We start from the raw sequence: 20,070 nt of genomic DNA, 5'->3' as shown, positions 1-20,070 counted from the left end.
ATGACATTGCAATGTTAAACCTCTTCCAACATTCTATAACCACTTCTGCATCCCTGCCTTAGATAATATCAATTAATATCTTAAATGTTCACTTTAAAATAGTAAGCTATAAACACTGCTATCACACCTTTAAAAAGGGGCTATTATCAGAGAGGCAGTTTTTGGAGGCAAAAGGAAGAATGTGACATAGGTTGAAATCTGCTTTTGGAGAGAGAGAGCTTGATACACTAAGAATTTTTAAAGTGTGTTTTTTTTTTAAAGTTTTGGGGCATTCATCCTCTTTAACAGAGAACTAAGTAAAAATATAAATGCAAATGTGGGCAGTCATCCATACATTTTGCTATACCTGACACGAACCTCAAAGGATGACTTTAACAATTTCTTTTAAAAGGTTCACAGTTTGGTAAGTGATATTATTGGCTTCAGCTTCAGCTTCAAATCTCCATTTGGCACTGGTGCCGAATATCAGTTATGTCACCTTTAGGAGCCTTAAATCCCAGAGCATGTTTTCTGTCTTTCATATTTGGGTTATTCGAGGCATGCGTTCTTAACAGGTTATTTGTCTAATCAAAACCAAGAATTTAACACCATGCACAGCTGCCTTCTTCAATTTACTTCTGTATTATTGCTGAAAAACTCTTTTGCAGCTTTCATATCTACACTAATGGTTATGTCCGACAGCCAAAGGCTTAGGAAACTATAGCATTGTTTGAAATCATTAAAGCAACCACTACTAGCACTAAAAGGAACCACTTACGCAGGGTACAGCGACTTCTATTTTAGGTCTATGTATATAATTACAAAGATCTATACGGGAAAGGTTGTCCCTTAGTTTATCACCCTTTGGTCTTGAATCCAAATATTTGACTATCTTTCCTTTTCTTCTGTTTCTTTAGGCCTTGCTCTTACTGACTTTCCAGCACTTGAACCTGGTCCAGCCATACATACACTTTAATTTTTGTGGCATTATCTTTGATGGTCCATAATGTGGATTCCTTTATATCTCTTGCTTGGGATCTATCATATGTTCTTATTTCTTTCCAAATGTTCTCTTGTTTCGAGCTTCTCCTTAATACTCAAAACATTCCCTCTGCATGCACTGTGTGGCATTTTTGAACCAGAATGCTGAGATAGGATTGGGATGTTGAATGACTGCTTTTTTCAAATAGAAAAGATCACAAATGTCAAAGAACAGCACATCACCACCTAACAGGATAATATACATGGTAAAAAGAGGCAGCCAGTGGATACTGGAAACGTGTGTGTTTTATGCTTTCCTATGTAGCTTGGTTCAGCTGGAAGCAATTTTCTATGATCACCTACTATTTCTCATGGGCAAAACTGCACATAAATACACGCAAATTTTGGATTATACTCAAATCGTTCTCTAATGTATTAACACTGGAATAAATTCACATTTTAAAAACAAAAATGACTGATCTATTCTTGTGAAATAGCTATTGACTTGATAATAAATCCTGATAAAAGCAGAACAGTTGACCACAGAACATCATATGACCACGAGACTTGAGTTGTTATGTGATCTGGGTATCTGATTTACCTAGCCTAAACCTTAGCATTGGCAGCAGCAACCCATCAAGTAGAATAGTATACTTGAGACTGGACTTGAGTAGGTTCAAGAGACATAAATAAATTGCATGTGCAGGTGTCTCAGACTCTCACGGTACCTGCTTCTGCATCACTGCTGCCCCTTCTTCAACCAATACCTGAGGCATTATAAAAAATTCTTTATGACCCGATAGGTTGGGCACAGTGGCTCCCGCCTGTAATCCCAGTACTTTGGGAGGCCAAGGCATGTGGATCACTTGAGGTCAGGAGTTTGAGATCAGCCTGGCTAATATGGTGAAACCCTGTCTCTACTAAAAACACAAAAATTAACTACGCGTGGTGGACGCCTGTAATCCCAGCTACGTGGGAGGCTGAGGCAGGAGAATCACTTGAACCCAGGAGGCAGAGGTTTCAGTGAGCCAAGATCATGCCTGGGTGACAGGGTGGGACTATGTCTCAGGAAAAAAAAGAGAAAATTCTTTATGACCTGATAAAGAGGGGAGAAATCTTTAAACTTCATGTGTTTGTTATGAGACAGGTCTCACCGTGTCACCCAGGCTGGAGTGCAGTGGCATAATTATGGCTCACCGAAGCCTCAACCTTCTGGGCTCAAGTAATCCTTCCTCCTCAGCCTCCGAGTAGCTGAGATTACAGCTGCCTGTAAGCATGCCCAGCTAATTAAAATTTTTTCTTCTTCTTTTTTTTTTTTTTTTTTTTTTTTTTGCAGAGACGGGAGTCCCACTATATTGCTCAGGCTGGTCTTGAACTCTTGGGCTCAAACAATCCTTCTGCCTTGGCCTCCCAAGGTGCTGGGATTATAGGCATAAGCCACTGCAACCAGCCTGAACTGGCTTGACTTTACAAAAGATTTGCATAATTTTAGAACCAGCCAAATGAACAACTGCTATAATATAAACCCAACTCAGAGAGTAGCCCTGTGTACAACTTTGGGCAGTACATCTTGTTGCCCATTTTGTGTACCAAGAGACAGCCAGGGGTAGAGATCAGCAATATATCATGGACAGAGGCTAACGAGAAGAACAAGACTGAAAAACTGGTAACCAGGAAGTCTGGGGAAGAGGCACATTGTTGAACATCTCAGAATAGAATATAAGTTATTCTGAGAATACAGCCAGGCGTGGTGGATCATGCCTGTAATCTCAGTGCTTTGGGAGGCCCAGGTGGGTGGATCACTTGAAGTCAGGAGTTCAAGACCAGCCTGGCTGACATGGTGTAAACCCATCTCTACAAAAAAATTAAAAAAAAAAAAAAAAAAATAGCTGGGCATGGTGCTGCATGCCTGTAATCCCAGCTACTCGGGAGGCTGAGGCATGAGAATTGCTTGAACCCAGGAGGTAGAGGTTGCAGTGAGCCAAGATCATACCACTGTACTCCAGCCTGGGCCAGAGTGAGACTCTGTCTCAAAAACAAAACAAAAAAAGAAGGTATCCTGAGAATAGAATACAAGGATAACGGTGTTCATGTGAATGTTCAGCCAAGGATGCACATGTGGCAGAGAAAATTTTTAAAGATCAGGTATACAAGATCACCCATTTTGTGAACACCAGTTAAGTCCACAGCCACTTGAATGCCTGCTCAATAGGCCCATTTACAAATGGCCATGGCAACTGGGTTTGAGTCTGTGCATGCAAGTCAACAAGGTAAGACTTTCTACACCAAGATTAATCTGGCTACTGCTACGGTCAGTGCTCAACCTGCAAGGAACAGAGGCCAACAATGAGTCCCCATTATAGCACCATTCCTTGGGAGATTCAGTCAACTGTCTGGTGGCAGGATGATTAGACCTTCATAATTCATCATGAAAGACACAGTAACAGATAACCTACTCTAAGTATGAATTTGCCTTCCCTATCTACCTGCTTCTGGAAACACCACTATTATGGGTTAATTGTGTCCCCTCCAAATTCATATGTTGAAGTCCTGCTGCCCAGTACCTCAGAATGTGACCTTATTGGAGACAGGGTCATTAGTGAGATATTCAAGTTAAAATGAGGTCATTAGAGCGGGACCTAATCTGACTGTTGTCCTTATAAAAAGGGGAAATTTGGAGATTAACACACACACAGTTCAGAGAACCCAATGTAATGAAGAGGGCAGGGATAAGCAATTAATACTGCATAAATTTAAAAGAAAGCAAAAACAGTTACCAATTATATAGAAGCATAAATTATCTGGCTTAGTTGTGAAAGAAAAGAATGATTCATTTAGACAAATTTTCAGGTCTGATAGCCACAGACACAAAATAGTCTGTGCTTAAACAGGCTTCATACTGGATAAATTAAAAAGCAAAAACAGTCACAAATTAAATGTAGACATAAATTCCCTTAGTTGTGAAAGAAAGGAATTCATTTAGGTGGATTTTCAGGTCTAATAATATCCACAAACTCAATATATTCTAAAGTTAAGCAGCCAATTTTGATACTGTAATTCAAATGTAAACTTACATGATCCAGTCTTGTCTTTTTTATAGATTGATCATCATTAAATTCATCTTCCTCATATGGCTCTGAAGAAGAAGATAATTTTCTTTTCCTGGGCCCACCACCTTTTAAAGCAGAGCAGCACACTCAAACTTTGCACAGAAACAGCAAAAAAATCAATTTAATGTAAAACAAAGGCAAAAATGTATTATAATGAATTACTAGACAGTTCTCTTGATGTCAGGCCCAGTGTATGTTGTTCCACATATGGCCGAATTGAAAAAAAAAAAAGTCAACATTCTTTGCAGTCTTTCAGAAGTAGAAATCACTGTAATACTATATGCATAAACCATCACATTATTTAATCTAAAAATACACATTTCTAAATTAGTGAATAATTCTACAGAGCAACATTAGGAGGGAGGGTTTCTTCCCAGTGGCTGAGTGTTGAGCAGTGAAATAAAACTGACCCCCACCAAGTGTAAGTTATCTGAATACCATCACAGAAACCAGTAATTTCTGTGTCTACTATGTACCTGGCTTTGCGCAAGGTCTTTTATAAACTATTGTTTCATTTACTTTTCACAAACAAACCTACAAAGTAGGTAACATTTTTATTTCACAAATGAGGATGGAGATACAGAGAGCTTAAGCAACAAATGCTTTTAATGTAAAAACAAGAGAATATAACATAGGGTACAGCAGTAACAGGAAATTTGCATATTGTCATGACTGGAAGACAACAAACTTGAGCTACATATGCTACTTATGTATGCTCGTATACATTTTGTATACTTTTACCTATTTCTTAAATACTTTTGCTTTCAGAGAACAAATTTGTCAGACATATTGCTGTGCTACTATGAAAGCACCTGCTAAAGACTACAAAGTTTTAAGATTTCAGCATTAATTATATCAGAGCCCTAACTATGAAGTTGAAATAAATACATACATGTCAGCTTAAAAATTTCATTAACATGGCTATTACAAAATAAAATGGAATGTTATTAACATTTTAAAGCACAGTATTCTTGTCAGTACAAATACTAACCACAATATTCTAAATGTAATATTTTAAGTCTGAAAAAAAAGCTTCAAATCAGATAATTTTGCCACATCACCTAGACATGTTGAATTCTTTCCTAAAAAGAACAGAACAGAAGCCAGGTGCAGAGCTCATGCTTGTAATCCCAGCACTTTGGGAGGCTGAGGTGGGTGGATCGCTGGGGCTCAGAAGTTCAAGATCAGCCTCGGCAATATGGTAAAACCCCACCTCTACTAAAACAACAAAAATTAGCTGGGCGTGGTGGTGCATGCCTGTAGTCCCAGCTACTTGGAAGGCTGAGGTGTGAGGATCACTTCAGCCTGGAAGGCAGAAGTTGTAGTGAGCTGAGACTGCACCACTGCACTCCAGTCTGGGTGACAGAGTGAGGTCCTGTCTCAAAATAAAAAATAAAAAAAAAACACAACAGAACAGCTAGAGAGACTCCTGACAACATCAATAAATTCGTACTCTTACTTTGTGAAGTAGAGTAAAAACTTTGGATACACATTTTTTTGTTTCTGTAATTTCATATTCAAAAACAAAACTTCAAAAGAAACAGCACAAAAACATCCCTAGTGTTTAATATGCAGGCTGTCAGCTGTCTATAAGACTGCAATTTGTGGTAAAAAAAAAAAAAAAAAAAATGTGAACTGTCACAATTTGCAGATCTGTTAAAGATCACTTACAGGTATTTGAAAAGGTCTTTTGTTGAAAACTGTTCTAAAATGGCAAGTATAGTTTCCTGTCTTAAAGACATAGTATATTGAAGATTAACCTTATCTTCAGGTTAGACAAAGCTGTCATTCTATATACTACCTCAAAGTACACTACACTAAAAATGAAGATGTCTGATGAGATTGTTCTGTCTGTTCCATGATGCAGCATGGAAGTTTAATTAAAAAACAAGAAAATCCTAAATTTTTGTTTCCTTGTAATTTGCCAGTTAACATTTTTTTTAAATGAAATAATCTGAAGTACAATGGAAGAATAAGAAATAACTCAGCTGAAGCTAAATAAATTTAATGAGGATTGTAAACTCTATGAGGGCAGAGGTTGTATCCACTTTGATTCCTCATGTAGCCTCAGTACCTAAGCCACAGCCTGTGCTACCTAGTAAAGAAGCATAATAAATATTTGTGAAACTAATGAACAAGTTGAATAAGATGAATTGCTCAAGAGAAAAAAGATTAGATGCTACTGTGGAATAAAGTAATTCCACAACCTGGTTTTAATGAAATGTTTATGGACTAATGAGATAATGAGAGAGCAAGAACGTATTGGGAAGCTGCAAAACTTCCCAAGCATTTTGCAGCTCAACAAATGTTCACTGAGCCTATAATTTTTCAGGTGTTTTTTTTTTTTTTTTTTTTTTTTTTTTTGAGACAAGGTCTTGCTCTGTCACCCAGGCTGGAGTGCAGTGGCATAATCCTAGCTCAGAAGCTTTTAAAATAAGTGCTAGGGATGCAGTAATGTAACATTCTCCTGTAACTTTTCTTTAATCATCAGATGACCCTTAAACAAATAGCTGCTAACACTTGGTATGTACTCACTATGTACCAGGCACCCTAGTAAGAAGTATACATTGTTAGTTCTTCACAACAACCTCTGAGTTTGGCATTATATACTATTTTACTGCTAAGGAAACAAAGACAGAAGAGTCAGCAACACTGCTGATGGTCACACAGCTATTAATAATAAATAGAAGACAAAAAAGAATCTTGATACTTTGCGTAGGTAGCACCCACAAAATACTGTCTCCTTGCTCAAACTGGAGGAAATTAAAGATTTAAAATATTTCATATGGACAAAATAAAATCTTATGTAGACGTCTACTCAAATACAATCCACTTAGTGGAAGAAAAATTAGGTAGATAATTATTGAAGAATGGATGGGTCCATGGGAACACATACTGTTTTCTATTTTTGTACATATTTTAAACTTAAAAAAAATTAAAAGTAGAAAGAATCCACTTAGAAAAAATGAGCATTCACAAACACACTGTCGATAAAAGCATAAACTGGCATAACCTTTAACAAAAGGACATGGAAATACATAATAAAATTTAAAATGTGTATACACTTTGCTTTAGCATCCTAATTTGAAATTTAGCCTACATAAATAACATAAATCTTTGTTCTATTTATGTATAAGGACGTTTACTTTAGTACTACAATAATGAAAACGTTAAGTGGTAATTAATAGGGAAACAGTTAATAAACTAATCCTGTGGGTAGTCACAGAGGAATGTGAAGCTATCCATGACAAATTATTAAATGATTTTTTAAAAGATGCAAACCAATATATTTACATTTTGTAACCTAATGTATGTGTGTTATATGCCAGTGTATAGAAGCAGGAAAAAAGTTGAGAATGACATAAAAGGTGGTTATAATTTAAGGGTGGTTAATGAAGTGTGGGTTTGCCTTAACTGTTTACTTTAAATACTTTTTTAGTAGGGTCAGGTGATTTTTACTTTTTTTTTTTTTTGGTAGGTGCAAGTTAAAAAAAAATTTATTAAAAAATTGGACACGCTTCTATATTGCAAGCTCATTCAAATACATTTATTTTTGTATCCCAAGCCCTGAAACATGAAAAAATATTTACTAAATGAAGAAATGCTGATTACCAGCTATGACTTTCCCTAAGACATTATGTTCCTACTAAGATTTGTAAACCTATAATAAAACCACAATGCAACTAGAAATTATACTTTAAAAAGAAAGAAAATATATCCTGCCAAAACTTCACTGTTATGACATTTGGTAGAAAAGCAGTAAAATTATCAATGAGAAACTTCTTTCCTTTCTAGGGAAAAAATTTGAAACTATTAATACCTCACAGGTTCCTATAAGAATTCATAAAAGTGTTTGATAAACTGTGGAGCAATATTAATGAGAAGGTACTATTATTATGATGTAACAATAAATCGACAAGGCTTAAAATTAAGTCAGGCATACCTGCATCACCAAACATCAGCAAGGCAGCAGCAATTGCCCCATCCATAGTGCTTGTTGATTCAATCAACTAACAGAACGAGAAAAGATTAATGTTTTAAATCAGCACTTTAAGAATTGTTACTGAAATATTCAAAAACAAATATATTAAATATAAACATGTTAGGAAAGTATGTGTGTCACAGTTTAAGTTCATTAAGTCCTATGATAAATTTTCGGAAAATCTGTTTTATGTAAAAGGTCTGAACTTTAAGTGTATTTTACAACGTATCAGGTTGACTCATCCTTACTATAAAGGAAAAATTAAAATATAATCACATATATACAGTATATTCCAGGTTTTTTCTATTTTAATTACAAAGTTTTACACAAAATTTCCTACTTAACATGTAGGCACTGTGTGTGTGTGTGTGCATGCTCACATTTGTGTATGTGTGAGTGTCAGATGGAGACAGAAAGGGGAAAGAGGAGACTGACAGACATCTATTTATATTTTTAAAAATTTTTTAATTTCTAGGGGAAAAAGGACAATTCTACTCTTTTAAAAAAATCTAATACTGCTCAAGATAAATGGGATAAGGGCTCTTAAATTTTACTCTATTTCCAAATTGTTTGAATTTTTGAAGAACATACGCATATATTACTTGCACGACATCATTCTAATACAGTGTTCAGTAATTTTAGATTTCAGAAAAAACTAAAATCCCCTATTTTTCTCCTGTTATAGTTTCCCATATTTCAAATGAGTTACTTGTTTTAAAAAGATCTTACTTTTAAACAAGGTACTTTTTGTATTAAATCAAGCAGCCTCAAATCAAAGTGCTCTTCCACATTAATTTTTCCTAATCTTGGATGCTCAGATATATCCTATTGGCCCCTCTTCATTTTCAAAATAGCCAAAGCATATTCTTAGCAAGCCTAGAACTATTTCACAACCTCTTGAATTCTTTTATATGGATTTAAAACCTTTTGTTGAGTAACTTATAAACATTACCTTTAAATCTCTAGAACTGAAGGGGATCACTTGAAATACAGATTACCTCAAGAGAGTGCTCTGCTTTGGAGTGTGCGATATGCTAAATTTCACAATTTCAGATACTGATTAATGAAACATTCAGGGAAATTATGCATATCAATCTTATTTTTCCAATAAAATTACAAAATTAGAGAAAGATATTTTTACAAGAAAAAACAACTCTTTGAACTACATTAAAAATTGGCAATCAAGTGAAAGTACTTTTAAACTGAGATTTGGCCCTTTATGTTAAATATTTTAATACTCCATGTTTATTCTGTTGGAAGCTCTTTCTTTATTACTGCTTTAAAATATGTTAGCCCTTGGGTCTACATTTGTTTCCATTAAAAAAAAAAAAAAAAGAATCACATTAGCAGACAAGTAACACTGCTGTCAGAGAAAATGCAGACTCAAGATATCACTAAAGTTTCATTTAGCTAATAGTAAGACGGTTATCAAAATGGTTTGGAGGAAAAATCCAGTGGATTCATGTCAAAAGTAACATAGAATAAAAATAATGTAATCTACACTTAAGAGTTCAAACTGGCAGGCACAGGACCACCTATGGTTCATAGATATGTTTTGTTTGGCTTGAACTGCATGTTTATTTTTATCTTTTTTTAAATTAGTTAGCATTAAAAGGAACAAAGTACATGCTGCAACAGCGATGAATCTCTTCCACTAGGTGAAAGCAGCCAGTCACAAAATACCAGATATTTGGTCCCATTTATATGAAATACCAATAATAGGAAAAAAAAAAATAGATTGGTGGTTGCCTGGAGCTGGGAGAGGGACGAAAACGGGAGAGGGACGAAAACTGGAGAGTGACGAAACTGGAGAGTGACTGCTAATGGATACAAGGTTTCTTTTGGGTGTCATTGAAATGTACTGTCACTATGGTGACAGTTGCATTATTTCATAAATATAGTAAAAACCACTAAATTGTACATTTTAAATGGGTGATTTTAGGCATAGGAATATAGCTGTTAAAGTGGTGACCAACCCTCAACAAATATCCAGCCTTATGGCTTTATTTGAAAAATCTGAGCATCCAGTAAAAATGGGCTATCACTAATAGTTCACACGGCCATGTCCTACTGGAGCCAGACAGCAATTACCTCTTTCTAAAAGAGTATGTACTCTATAGTTACCACTTAAAAGTTACGTGCCTAGTCCATACAGATATGGTAACTCCTAAGTCTCATATTGTGGGGAGGAGAACTGGTAGTGGTAGTAGCGATGACAGATACAAAGATGAAAATACAAAGAACCTGCAATTAAATGATTCCCCTAAGATAATTCAACTAGTAAGTGACAGAGCTAGGAATAGACTGTTTATTAATCTTCAGAAATTTATTCTCTACCTAAAACTTAACTGGTCAAATTTTTTTTTACTCTTATAATTAGAGATACCTTAACATCACTTTACAGTTCAACCATACTCCTTTACTTTGTTTCTGTAGTTAAATCAGTATTTCTCAGCAAGAGTGCCACTGGCAGGAATATCCTTAGTTGCGCAGGACTGTCCTTTGTACTGTAGGGTGTTTAGCATTGCTGGCTTCAGGGCACTAAATGTCACTGCAAACGCTTGTCACAGTTTTATGGAGTGGCTCCTGACATTTCTGAGTATTTCCAATGGAAATGGGGAGGTTATGCATTTTAGAAACACTCAAACAAAAAAACTCACAACCTATGTTTGCAACTAAGGCTATAGTTACCGCATTATTTACAAATGAATAACCTCATCTATCAAAAAGTTAAGACTTTCAATAAATTTCTGGCATTTACTTCCTTTAAATTTAATAGTATCTTCAAACATAAGATATCTTTAGAAAAATGACTATCCACTACTAACTATGGCACTGGATGCGGGAGAGAGTTTATCATCATTACAGTTACAATAACCAATTACTATAAAAGAATATAACCTTAAGTAAATCACTGTCACTTCTTTGTGGAAAAAGTTCCTTCAAAGTCTGAAGTTTAGCATCTTTAAGATCTTCCAATTCCGAAAGGTCTTCCAATTCTGAAATATCATCATTTCTATGTGCCATGGTGGGAAGGCCTTGGGACTCTTCATCTTCGGATGGCTCAGAACTAAAAATATTTTTAGAGGAGGAAAAAACATTTTTAATGTATCACTAATGTTATTTCATTATACTGTCTATGTTTATACACAGTACAACACATCTGCAGTTCTTTTCAATAGTAAATATAATCTATACTTGTCAGAAAGGGAACTTTTTTTTCCATTTCAGTGTAGTTATGTGAAAAACCTGTATTACCAACGTCAGTATACACTGAAAAAAATCTCAACCCTGAGCTGGGATGGAAAAGAACAAAAGGAACTTCTAGCATTTATTTTGTTAGGATTCGCACACATTTATTGCATGCCCACTTCCTCTTTACTCATCTTCTTTCACCAATACTCTCCATATCAGACGAAGTTATGCTGCTCCTAAGAAATTATGAAGATTGAACAGATACAAAGATAAAGTAATTTTCAGGCCTACCTAGGTGTGATCAGGATCTAACTGCTAAAATCAGAATGGTCCCATTCAATAAAGGAATCTCTGCCAGAAACAAAACATTTCCTGAGCAAACAGAGAACATTTATTTCATATGAGGATTTACTCTACAACAACTAACTTTATTCCTGTTCGATTTAACTTTATATGTTTATTCTTTATAAAAGATATTTTGAGTCAAATTTTACTCATTTATTTCCTAGACAAAAAAATCTCATTTTGAAATTTTGGTTTTCAAACATGGTAGGCATTCTAGAGATCAGAACTAGAATAGTAACAAATGAATATAAGTGCTAGAGACCAGAGAATGAAAGCAAGATGGGTCTATACTCAGGTATATTCTTAACATCAGCAAACTCAGACTTTGCTATGCTGCTAATTCTATTTCTGAATAGCTCTCTTAGACACATATCCGAATATGCAATATCTCTATATGTACTTACATTATTTCTGTTGTGTCCTTTACAGCACAATATGTGATGCTTAAGAACATCTAAAAGCAAATTCCCAAAGATCAGGAATATGTGTGGCTTTTTTTTTTTTTGAGACAAGGTTCCACTCTCTGTCACCCAGGCTGTTGTGCAGTGGTGCCATCTTGGCTCATGGCAACATTTGCCTCCCAGGCTCTAGCAATCCTCCCACCTCAGTCTCCTGAGTCGCTAGGACCACAGGTGCTTGCCACCACACCTGGCTAATTTTTTTGTGTTTTTTGTACAGACAGGGTTTCTCCATGTTTCCCAGGCTTGTCTCGAACTCCTAGGATCAAGTGATCCGCCCGCCTTGGCCTTCCAAAGTGCTGGACTAACAGGTGTGAGCCACTGCGCCTAGCCAGAGTATGTATTTCAAAAGCTTCTAGGTTGACTTCCTGAGATCAGCTCTGAGAAACTGCTCTAAAGTAACGAGGCAAATACACCTCTTCATCACTATGCCTGTCCTTCAAAATTTGAAGACAATCACATGTATTTCCTTTGCATTATTATACCTAGACTTCTCATTCCTGATGTACTCAACTTTGAATTTTCATTATGCCTCTCTATATTCCCTGCTCCCTATTTGACTTTGCCTCTTAGCTGACTGAGAAAATGAAAGCATTCAGGTTGAAATTCCTTTATAATTCCTGCCCTGGATAACCACTTTCAAAGATATTTACTCTTCTGGCTTACCAAAGATATTTACTCTTCTGGCTTACCCAGTGATCAGACTCACTGATCTACCAAATTCACGTGCCTCATGTTGTATTAAATATTGATGTTGACCATGAGTATCATCATGGCTTGGATTTATCTTCCAGACTACAGGAAATACAAGTGATAGAAAATAATGTCATGAAGAAAAAGAAAAACCAGTCGGGTGCGGTGGCTCACACCTGTAATCCCAGCACTTTGGGCGGCCGATGCGGGTGGATTACCTGAGGTCCGGAATTCAAGACTTGCCTGGCCGATATGGCGAAACTCCACCCACTAAAAATTAAAAAAATTAGCTGGGCGGGGTGGCGGTGCTTGTAATCCCAGCTACTAGAGAGGCTGAGACATGAGAATCGCTTGAACCCAGGAAGCAGAGGTTGCAGTGAGCCGAGATCATACCACTGCACTACAGCCTGGGCAACAGAGCAAAACTCTGTCTTTAAAAAAAAAAAAAAAAAAAAAAGGAAAGAAAAAGAAAAACCTATTTTTTCTGAGGAAAGAGTTGATCTCTAATAGCCAAATGTAATTTAGGTCTTGGTTTTAAAAAAAATCAGCTATAAAATACATGAAATCTGAACATAAGGTGCAAATTAAATGATACTAAAGAATTGTTCACTGATAGATGGCAGATACATAACCAGTAATAAGGGAGAAATGCTGGGATGTTCGTAATTTAAAACACTTCAGCTAAAAATAGTAACAGATGACACAATAAACAAATATGGAAAACAACTGTTAAACCCAGGTGGAAGGTACACAGGTGTTCATTATATACTACTTCATGTTCTTATATGCTTGAACTTTAAAAGAAAAAAACCTGTAAAAACAACAGAGTTGACCACTTGCTCTTTTTTCCAGTCTAAGATAAAGAAGTACCTTCCTGTTAAAGACAAAGTCCCCTCTCACTACTAAGGCATTCTAGTCCTTTCTACATCTACAAGATTCTGCTTTAACTATCTACTATCTTGCTCCTGAATCTTCTCTCTCTTCATAAGCTGTTCCTTCCCAGCCGGCAACCTGCTCAAAACTGCATTAATTAATTCAAATTAATTCCATGTGCCAGGGTTTTCAGGCACTATGGACACAGCAGGAAAAAAAAAAAAAAAAGAAAAAGCCATTTCTCCTCTATTTCAGATTTTATTAGACTGATTTTCTACCTCCTTTCTTTTTTTTTTTTTTTTTTTTGAGACGGAGTCTTGCTCTGTGCCGCAGGCTGGAGTGCAGTGGCGCGATCTCGGCTTTCTTATGGAGTTGTCAAACTTACTGTTTTTATTTCTTTCGCACAACTACTTAGTGAAACTGTTCTCACTAAGGACAATAATGCCTTCTAAACTGCTGAATGGAATAAAAACTTTTCATAGCTTATCTAAGTTTTCCTTTGTTGTCCTGTACATTGTTGACAAATATATCCTTGAATATTTGGCCCCACCCTCACCTCATGGATTCTGCAACGTTACTTCTAATTTTCCTTTCACCTTTCAGTCTGTCCTTCTGAATCTCGTTAACAGACTCTTCTTCCTTTGTTCACCTTCAATTGCTGAAGCTGCCTACGATTCTGTCTTCAGTTCTTTCTTGTCTATGAATGCTTCCTAGGAGATTTTATCTACTGCCAGAGTTTCTAGCATCTACATCAGTGGGTTCTCAAAGTTTGGCGGGGGGTAGTTTTGCTACAAGAGGATATATGGCAATGTCTGGAGATATTTCTGATTGTCTCGACTAGGGAAATGTTACTGGCATCTGCTGGGGTGATGTAAGAGATACTTAACTAATCATCCTAAACGTACAGGACAGCGCCTCACAACAACGAATTATCTGGCTCCAAATGTCAATAAATGTTGAGGTTAAGAAACTGATAACCAAAATGCCCATACATGGGGAATGAATGAATAAAATAAGGAACGTTCACACAATGTAGAACTATGGAGCTGCAAAAAATAGTAAAAATTTCTAGAACTGATATGATTTCCAGGAGATACATACATAAATGCTAAGTAAATAAAGAACAAATGAATATACACACATGTAGTATGCTATCTTTTGTGTAAGAAACAAGAAAAAAATACACGAAAGTATGAGAATAAACTAAACAAACTGATTAGTTCTAAGGTTTGAAAGGAGAAGGGATAGGAAAGAGAGTGAGGGAGTGATACTTTTCTTGAGTATATTCTTTGTAAAGTTTTGATTTTTGGAATCTTATTCATATTTTAAAAATTTGAAAGTAAAATTTAAAAGAAAAGAACAAGGAAAAAACCCTAAAAGGAATACAAACTAATTAATGGTATTTCAAATGAATAACAAAACATTTAAATTAATTAATTAATAATCCAAGTGCACTGACTGTATACCCTCAATCTAAAGACAAAAATAAAACGTATAAACAAATCTTAAACTCTACTTAGTGGGCTTAATGGTCAAGTAGTATGGGTGTAGCTATTCTAAAACTATTTTATGCATACTTGATGACTGAGCAGATTAGTAAATACACTGACACTGGTAGAAGTCAGGGTTCTCACTGTCAGAAGACAACACAGAATGAGAGGCAAAGAAAAGCCCTGTAGTGACTTATTAGAATTATCAGTATCATTACAAACAAATAAATATAGATTAGAATTATCAGTATCATTATAAACAAATGATTTAAAAAAAACCACACACACACACAGTTTCACATATTTCCTTCTCTCTCTCCCTAACTCCAACCCCCTACACCTCAGTATTTCCTAGGTCCTTCTGCAGAAAGGGCAATGACACTAATTCCTACCTCATCAGCAGCAAAGAAAGAACACAAAACAAGTTTCTCGATTTCCGAGTATCATTTCCTACTAAAAAGAACCAGAACTACTTGGAGAAATAGCTAATTTTAATTTCAGGCTTGAGGTAGGAGAAGTACAAGTCTGGAATACCTTCTTCCAGAAAGGAAAATGATAGGAATCCCTCACACAAACACAACAGCCTGTTTGAAGGGGCCCTCATCTGTCAAAACTGAGAAATTTGAGCACCAAAATGAAGAATAACAGTAATAAATTATAAACCACTGAATAAGTACACATGTATAATTTCATTTTGATATTTATTGTACCACATAAATAAATGTGTAAATGGGGAGAAAAGGGAACATTTCTTTACAGACTACCAAATACAAGTTTAAGTCAAGTATAAGTTCTAGAACACTGGTTAGTATACCACCATTTTGCAACCATCATTATCATAAATTAATCAGGCAAAAATCAATAGATACTAAAACTACTGAGTGAAAGCTGGCTAGGGAATAGGACTATTATCCAGTCTCAAAGTATCTCTCCACAGATAACTTACCTATTACAAAGGGAAAAATGGTAACTTGATAGACAAAACCTAGCAGGGGCCACGTTGAGTCATCAAAGTTCAGCAATAATGGGATAAATGGATATCATGTGCCTCCTGACACATGCCTCAGGGTGATATGACACACTGAGGACACAAGATCATTTAGGTAATAGTATGTACTATCCTTTCCACTTAACCTAAATTTAACCATGAATAAACATTAGTTAAACCCAATTTAGAAAAATCCTAAAAAAGCCTGGCCTATTATCTTCAAGTGTCAGTATCCTGAGAAACAAAAAAAGACTGAGAAATAGTTTCAGAGTAAATGAGTTTAAAGAGACATGAAAAACTAAATCCAATGTAAAAAAAAAAAAAAATTACTACAAAGTACTACTGAAAATATGGTCCAGGGACTGACTGCTAGTTCTCCAACTGTAGTCTGTCCATGACAACATAAGGAACAAGCAACAGAACGTAAACAACTACGTTACTGAGCACATTGCTTACTTCAGTTGTCTTTTTTTTTTTTCACTGCAAGATATTCTTGGTGAAGGAATCAGTACCCGATTTGCATTCTAAGACATATTCCTCATTTATAAATCAGTATTTTGAGTAGCAATGCTCAAAGGACATTATTGGTATAACTGGCAAAATGAAATATGAAATGTGTATAAGATAATAGTATTGTACTAGTGTCAACTGGTATTTCTGGGTTTGAAATATTACTGTTAATATGCAAATGAATGAATGACCTTGTTTTTAGGAGATAAATGAGAAAATACTACAGGCAAAGTGTTCAGTAATAATTGCTGTTTACGAAGAGAGTGATAATGCAATTGTGGAAAAATGCTAACAATGGGTAATTCTGAAAAGACTGTGGGAGCTGATAATGCATTACTTTTTTGCAACTTTTCTACAATTTTCTCAAAATGTGCCAAATTTCCTCAGGGTTAACCATACAGGATCTTTCCCACATTTTATCTTGGAGTAAATTTCAGAATGAGGCATGTTTATCATAGCTTCATGTGAAAAGTTCATTTTAAGATGAAGTCCTCAACTTATCAGAAGTAGACAGTCCTGATCTCTTGCTCTTACAACACTTTATCTTCACTTAACTTCTACAAGACCGTGTAGCCTTTTACCTCAATGGCTGCTCCTTCTTAGAACCTTCTACAAGTTTCTTCTCATGTCCCTGACCCTAAAAATCCAGAGTTCCCCTAGCCTCAGACTTCCCTTCTTCAGCTATACTGTACTAGTGTCCCTTACACTGATTTCATCTAATCATATGGCTTTAAATAGCAAACCAATACTCTGTCAACTAGTAAATTCACACATGTAATCTCTCCCCAGAACTCAAATGTCCCAAACCTAATTATACCTACTTGACATTTCTATTCAGATGTCTAGGAGTGTTCCCAATCACAGCATGTTCAAGAATGAATTGCTAACTTTCCTTCAAAAGGTGTTTGCCCACCCACACCAGAAAGCCACCTTTATCTCAGTACCTAGTAACTCCATCCTTCCAGTACGCTCAGTCCAAAAATCTTAGGATGATCCTTGACTCCTTTATCTCCCAATCCACATGATCCCCAGCAACAAATCCTCTCTTGCTTCACCTTCAAAGTATATTCCAGAATCTAACCACTTATTATCCCTCCCACAGGCACTAGCCTCATCGAAGTCTCCATCATTTTTTGATGGCTTATCACAACAATATTTATGCTTTTACTACCGCTCCCTTACAGTCATTAAGACCTTTTAAACATCTAACTCAGATAATTTTACCTCTCTGTTCAATATTCTCCCAGGAATTCCCATCTCAGTCAGAATAAAAGCCAAACAGCCTATGGAACTAATGTGATGAAGCCCATCCTTCATCTCATCATTTACGATATGACTTCAGATCCTTCACTCTGCATCATGTCCCTCCCTCAAAACACCAGGCATAATACAGTCACTGAACATGGTATTCCCAATGCCTGGAATACTCTTTCCCCTACATCTACATGGTTCACTTTCTCACCCCCTTTATGTCTTTGTTCTGGCACTGTCTTCTTAATCAAGCACTGTCTTCTCAATTGAGGCTTTTCTGACCACGCTCTTTAGAAACCATTCCCTGACCCTCGAGCCAGGTGTAGTGTCTAACGCCTGTAATCCCAGCACTTTAGGAGGCCGAGATGGCATGAGTGCTTGAGGCCAGGAGTCCGAGAGCAGCCTGGTCAACACAGCAAGACCCCATGTCTAGAAAAAAAGAAAAAAAAAGAAACCATTCCCTGACCCTAGCTCCCTATTCCTCTTCCCTTTGCCCATAATACTTACCTTTTGACATACTATATCTTTTATTTATTACTTTTCTATCTGACTAGAATATAAGCTGTGTGAGGGCAGAAAGGAAGCTGGGGATGGTTTGTTCACTGTTATATTCCTAATCATAAAACAGTGTCTAGCTCAGAGTGTTTCCAATAAACATGTTAAAATGATTTGATTCATGGACTGAAGAATAAATCATAAAGCAGTTATATGTGATCAAAGGTACTAATTATTCTTTTAAACTTCTATAATAAGGAAATTAAGTATCTGCTCTCAAAATCACTGTTAACCGCAACTCCTCCACCCCCCCGCCAAAAAAATCACTGTTATCCAGAAAACACACACATTGTACCTCTCCATGTCTATAAGTTAGAGAAAATAACCAAGATGTGGCCAAGAAAGGCAGGTAGGGCAAAAAAAAAAAAAAAAAGGGAAGTCACCAAAATATCTCAAATTAGGTAGGGTTTTCCTTGGAAAATCTCGTACACATGCAAATATAATAAATCTATTAATCGGCTTACACAATAATCACTGTATCTTTGCTGAATGCTTTCTCTTGAACTGTATTGGAGCAATTTGGGGAAATGACATCTTCACTATCAGAAGACAAATCAATATACTGTATTCCTCTTTGATTTTTGAAATATGATATACTTGCTTTTCTCTCATTATCTGGAGTTTCTGGAACACTAGAATCTTCTGCAAGAGAATAAAAAGGAGAAAAACGTTTTGAGCAACTGGAAAACAAATCTGTTGTTAATTACAATCATGTGCTAAAATCTCAAATTTCATTCATTGTTTCCAATCTAAAAACCAAAATTCCCACCACCTTTTAAAGAAAAAACTTAATCGCCAACCAGGGCTGGTGTTAAATTTTCTATTTCACAGGTTGTTTACTAACAAGACTTCACTGGAAATTGCAAAATAAACATAGGTTTGTGTTTCATATTCTAATCCTTTTCTCTTGTGCTTTTGTAGCACTTAGGTTTTGCTTGAGACAGCATGAACACCATAGCCCAAAAGATTTCAATCCCAGCTCTTCATGTTATTAATTTCTCTAAGCCTTGATTTCCTCCTCTGTAAAACAGATACTAATAATCACAAAGTTAATATGCATATAAAATCAGATTATATATGCAAAGCATTTAGTTCAGATATTGGCACATAGCCAGCATCCCATAAACATTAGCTCTTATGTTTACGTGGTGTAGGGGCTGAACTGTGTACTCCTCCCCATCATTCATAAGTCCCAATCACCATACCTCAAAATGTAACTGTATTTGGAGATAAGGCCTCTAAAACGGTAATTAAGGTTTAATTGAGGTCATGTGGGCCCTATTCTTTGTGACTGTATTTGGAGATTGGACCCTCAAAAGGATTACGTTAAAATGAGGCCTATAGGATGAGCTCTTGAGTCCAATATGATTGCTGTCCTTTTAAGAAAAGGGAGATACACCAGGGATGCAAAAGAAGGAAAGGCCATTTGAAGACAAGGCAGGCAAGGGATCACTTTACAAGCCAAGAATCCTAAGAAGAAAACACATGCCAAGTTGATCTTGGACTTCTAAGCTCCAGAATTGTGAAAAATAAATTTAAGTCGCCGAATCTGTAGCATTTTGTTATGGAAGTTCTAGAAGACTAGTGTGACTGGTATCATCTGTCTGTTCAAAACAGGTCAATAAAGTATTACACCAAGATCTCTTCTCTCCAAGGGGTG

At 36.0% G+C, this 20,070-nt stretch overlaps 1 protein-coding gene across 3 annotated transcripts in view; it reads right to left on the bottom strand.

Annotated features, from left to right (window-relative positions):
* Positions 1–20,070, bottom strand: part of SMARCAD1 (SWI/SNF-related, matrix-associated actin-dependent regulator of chromatin, subfamily a, containing DEAD/H box 1) — an 83,969-nt gene that overhangs the window by 45,881 nt on the left and 18,018 nt on the right. For all 3 annotated transcript variants that reach the window (XM_015138805.3, XM_015138806.3, XM_015138808.3), the window contains exons 3-6: positions 18,875–19,052; positions 10,954–11,122; positions 8,014–8,080; positions 4,035–4,135 (exon numbers count right to left, since the gene is read on the bottom strand). In XM_015138805.3, coding sequence (XP_014994291.1) covers positions 4,035–4,135; positions 8,014–8,080; positions 10,954–11,122; positions 18,875–19,052 — 515 coding nt within the window. The remainder of the gene's footprint in view (positions 1–4,034; positions 4,136–8,013; positions 8,081–10,953; positions 11,123–18,874; positions 19,053–20,070) is intronic.

This window comes from Macaca mulatta, chromosome 5, assembly GCF_049350105.2.
Source record: "Macaca mulatta isolate MMU2019108-1 chromosome 5, T2T-MMU8v2.0, whole genome shotgun sequence".
NCBI classification, from domain to species: domain Eukaryota; kingdom Metazoa; phylum Chordata; class Mammalia; order Primates; family Cercopithecidae; genus Macaca; species Macaca mulatta.
The sequence above is the reverse complement of the archived record's forward strand: the minus strand, read 5'-3'. Positions and strand labels throughout refer to the sequence as shown.